The 3,886-nt window shown below is 41.2% G+C and overlaps 1 protein-coding gene across 1 annotated transcript; it reads left to right on the forward strand.

The window, feature by feature from the left end:
- The first annotated feature begins 274 nt into the window (after positions 1-274).
- LOC105704648 (anaphase-promoting complex subunit 15-like) lies at positions 275-666 on the forward strand. The gene has a single exon (XM_064364637.1). It carries the CDS (start codon positions 275-277, stop codon positions 635-637), a length of 363 nt encoding a protein of 120 aa, XP_064220707.1. The 3' UTR covers positions 638-666.
- The last annotated feature ends 3,220 nt before the right edge of the window (positions 667-3,886 follow it).

The raw sequence follows: 3,886 nt of genomic DNA on the forward strand, positions 1-3,886 counted from the left end.
AGCTTTGACATTAATGGCTCTGCTGAATTGTCTCTCTTTTTCAAAATTAGAATGACAGGATTAGATGATCACATAAAACCACCTGGAGGTGAGTCCCGGATTCTGGTGGGTTCTTCTACTCAGTCTGGGTGAAGCCCTTCCAGATCGCCACTGGCTGCAGCTCCCTCCCCCACAGTGCAATGAGGACACTGAGGCCAAGAAAGGTTAGGTGACTTGGCCAAGGTCAAACAGCTAGTAAGTGGTGGAGCCAGGACTCAATCCCAGTCTAGGAGCCATGTCCACTTTGTTTACCTCACTCTTCCTTTGTAGGACTGACACTTGGTTTAATCTGGATCGACCTTGTGTGGAAGAGACAGAGCTGCAACAGCAGGAACAGCAGCATCAGGCCTGGCTCCAAAGCATCGCAGAGAAAGATAACAACCTGGCTCCTATTGGCAAGCCAGCTTCAGGATGCTACAATGACAAGGAAGAGGAGGATGATGACGACAATAAGGATAGTGAAGAGGACTTAGAGGGTGATGAGGATATGCAGTACATAGACGAGATGAATGACTACAATGAGTCACCTGATGATGGAGAGGTCAATGAGGTGGATATGGAAGGCAACGAAAAGGATCAGGACCAGTGGATGATCTAGGTAGACAAGGCAGGTTGGCCTCAGGGAGATTCCAGGCCAGCCCAACCTACCCTGCATCCGAACCTCCAACCCCTGCCCACAGAACAAGCTGATGGCCCCAGTGCCTGAACGTGCCCTTGGGCACCTCCTCAGCTGCTGTCAGGATCTGGTCTCCTTGGCCTCTCCCAGGCCATCAATCTGCACTTGAAATCCCCAGGACCTGAGCCCACTCCATCTTCCTGGCCAGTACCTCACCCCTTGGTTGCCAGGTCTGGTCTTTTTCTAAGTTTCTTTAATAAAGACAAATGAGTGATTTTCCCCCCTGCGTCCCCACCCCACAAAGAAAAAGAATTACTTGGAACTTGAAAGAAGATCCTGAGAAGAGTATCAAATATTTACCACTAATCAAAATTAGATAAACAATCTGAGAACATAAGAGAATGTCATCTCATATCAACTTTAATATCTGGTATTTAGATTTCAATTTTTATTTCCAAGTTGCATTAAATCATTAATTAGTTATGAAGCAATTGAGTCTTATCATAATACCCGAGAAAGAAACAAGTATAGGAGAATGCAGCACAGACACATCTTTAATTTGGTGGTGAAGTATTAATAATGAATAATAATTGACATTAATGGGTACTCATAAAATAGTTATTATTTTAGCATGTTCTGAATAAAAATTATAATGTATTCCATTTGATTATTCTATATTACTAATTCAAGAGCAGCACAAATTATGAAACTGTGTCCTGCATATTCATTTGTTTCTTTTGGCTACACTTGTCCTCTTAAGAGCTCATTTTGTTGTTGTCGTTGTTGTTGTTGTTTTGAGACGAAGTCTTGCTCTGTCACCTAGGCTGGAGTGCAGTGGTGCAATCTCGACTCACTGCAACCTCTGCCACCTGGGTTCAAGTGATTCTCCTGCCTCAGCCTCCTGAGTAGCTGGGATTACAGGTGCTCACCACCACACCCAGCTAATTTTTATATTTTTAGTTGAGACGGGGTTTCACCATGTTGGTCAGGCTGGTCTCGAACTCCTGACCTCATGATCCACCCACCTCAGCCTCCCAAAGTGCTGGAATTACAGGTGTGAGCCACTGCGCCCAGCAAGAGCTCATTTTTATTGGGGCTAAGCCTTTACTCAGCTGTCATAAGCATCCAAAAACCCTGTAAGGGGCAATTCAGAGTGGCTTTAGACAGCTATCTTTAGACTATGATCATTTTTTTCTCCTGAGTTTGTAAAATAATAATACCCAAATGACAATAATGATTGCAATAACCTAGCTATTCTATAAGTCACAGAACTGTGATGAAACAAAAACAATGAAATAGTACTTTCTCCAATACGTCAAGCACGAACTTGCTTTCACTGCCCAGGAAGTCATTTGAACCTTGTTTATGCAACAATAAAAGATGACTGAATCCTGCTTTGCGCATGTATAGCCCAAGTCAAACATCAATTAGAGCAGTCAGTTCCTGAAATGTCTTCAGTGGAAGGCACCTGAGCCCTCACCTGCTCACTAATCCCTCACCATTGACTGGGTGGTTTTCTCCTCTCGAGCTGTGATCAGCATCTGCCTGCACACTTTGCTTGAACACTTCCAAAGATGTGTCCAACTGGTTGCCTTCTAAGTTTGAAGACTCATATTATGAAAGTCCTTAAAAATGGCTCCTAGACCAGACCTTATTCTAGGTGTGGCTTGACAGGTATAGAATACCATTGCATTTCTTTCAACCAAACAATTCATTCCTGTTAGTGTAGCCTGAAAATGCATTTGTGGGTTTTGTTCACCATGTTATTGTCTTCTAAGATGTCTGTAATTATCGCTAAATGTAGAGGACCTTTCCTTGTTTTGCCAAAAAAAGTGACATGTTTGTGCACTTAAATCACTCATCATTACTTTGCTTGGTACACGATGAGCATCAATCATACTGATCTACAAAGTTAGGTCATTTTTTTGCCTTCAGTAAAATTTTAATTGTTTGTTTCTTTCATTAGGGGTATGGAATATCAGGTGTTAAGTTTAGTCAGCCCAGGATTTGATTTCTGGTTTAGCTGTTGAGTAGCTAACTATGGGTAATTTACAGGCTTCCCATACTCCTTACACTTTTCACTTAAAAAAATGGATAAATTAGTTTGTGTCTCAAAGGATTGTTGCAATGAAGAAAATTGATAATGAATATAAAGTGCTTACTGTAATACCTAGGGCATAATAGTTACATAATAAAAGCTGTAATTGCTTCTTTTTCAATTATTCTGGTAGCTTCTAGAGAAAATCAATTTCTTTATATCCAATCTCTGTTCCTCTCCTGTAGTTCTCATGTACTTTGTTCTTTTACTCGGAATCCTTAGAGTATCTCGTTATCTATTTCATTGATTTAGCTTTTTCTGTATGCCACTTTGGATTTTTTGGTATCCAGTTCAGGTTTTAATTCTGCTTTTGTAATTTTTGTTTACTTGAAAATGATATGGCCTGTATCTCTGAGCTTATGTTTTCATCTCAGCTGGTATTCTGTTATGTTTTCCATTTTTACTTGTTCTCTTCTTGGAGACTTTCTGCCTCTTTGTTCCAGGAGCCTCCCTTCTTGATTCTAGTAGGAGATGCAATTTTTAAACTTTTTGTTCTAGTTTCTATAGTAAACACTTTTGCTACTAGAGGTCCTTTCTTGAGATTTTAAAAGCTCTATGTTCATTTTCTCTTTTCTTATTTCTGAAGAAGCAATTAATCCACCTTCAGTATTTGTCAACAGAATGAAAGGAGAGAGTCCCTTAGGCTTCACTGACCTGCTGTGCAAAGGCCTGCACCAGGGATTGGCAAACTTTATCTGTAAAGGGCCAGAGAGGAAATATTTTAGGCTTTGCTGTTGTGATTATTCAACTCTGCTGATATAGCGTAAAAGTAACCACAACATGTAAACAAATGGGCATGGCTCTATCCAGATACAATTTTATTTGTAAAACCAAGCAGCAGGCCAGACCTGCTCCTGGTTATAGTTCACTGATCCCTGGTCTTGACCGTCAACTCCCTGAAGGCAAGGAGCTTTTCTGTTTCATTCACTTCTGTGTCTGAAGCACCCAGGACAGTGCCTGGCTCATCTTAGACCTCAGTAAATACTGATTGAGCAGCTGAACTATTATGTTATGATGAGTAGCTGGAAAAGGGAATGTGTACTTCCCCTGGCCCTATTTCCTCCATCATCTTGTGTGGATCTGCTGAAATCTCTCAGGGTAGGGTCTGTCCTACCCCCTGTGACTGACTTCAG

This window comes from Aotus nancymaae, unplaced genomic scaffold, assembly GCF_030222135.1.
Source record: "Aotus nancymaae isolate 86718 unplaced genomic scaffold, 86718_ANA_hifiasm-v0.15.2.pri h1tg000058l, whole genome shotgun sequence".
Taxonomy (NCBI): Eukaryota; Metazoa; Chordata; class Mammalia; order Primates; family Aotidae; genus Aotus; species Aotus nancymaae.

Excerpts from the sequence above, each read along its gene's own strand:
- LOC105704648 (XM_064364637.1), top strand. The coding sequence starts at position 275 with ATGTCCACTTTGTTTACCTCACTCTTCCTTTGTAGGACTGACACTTGG.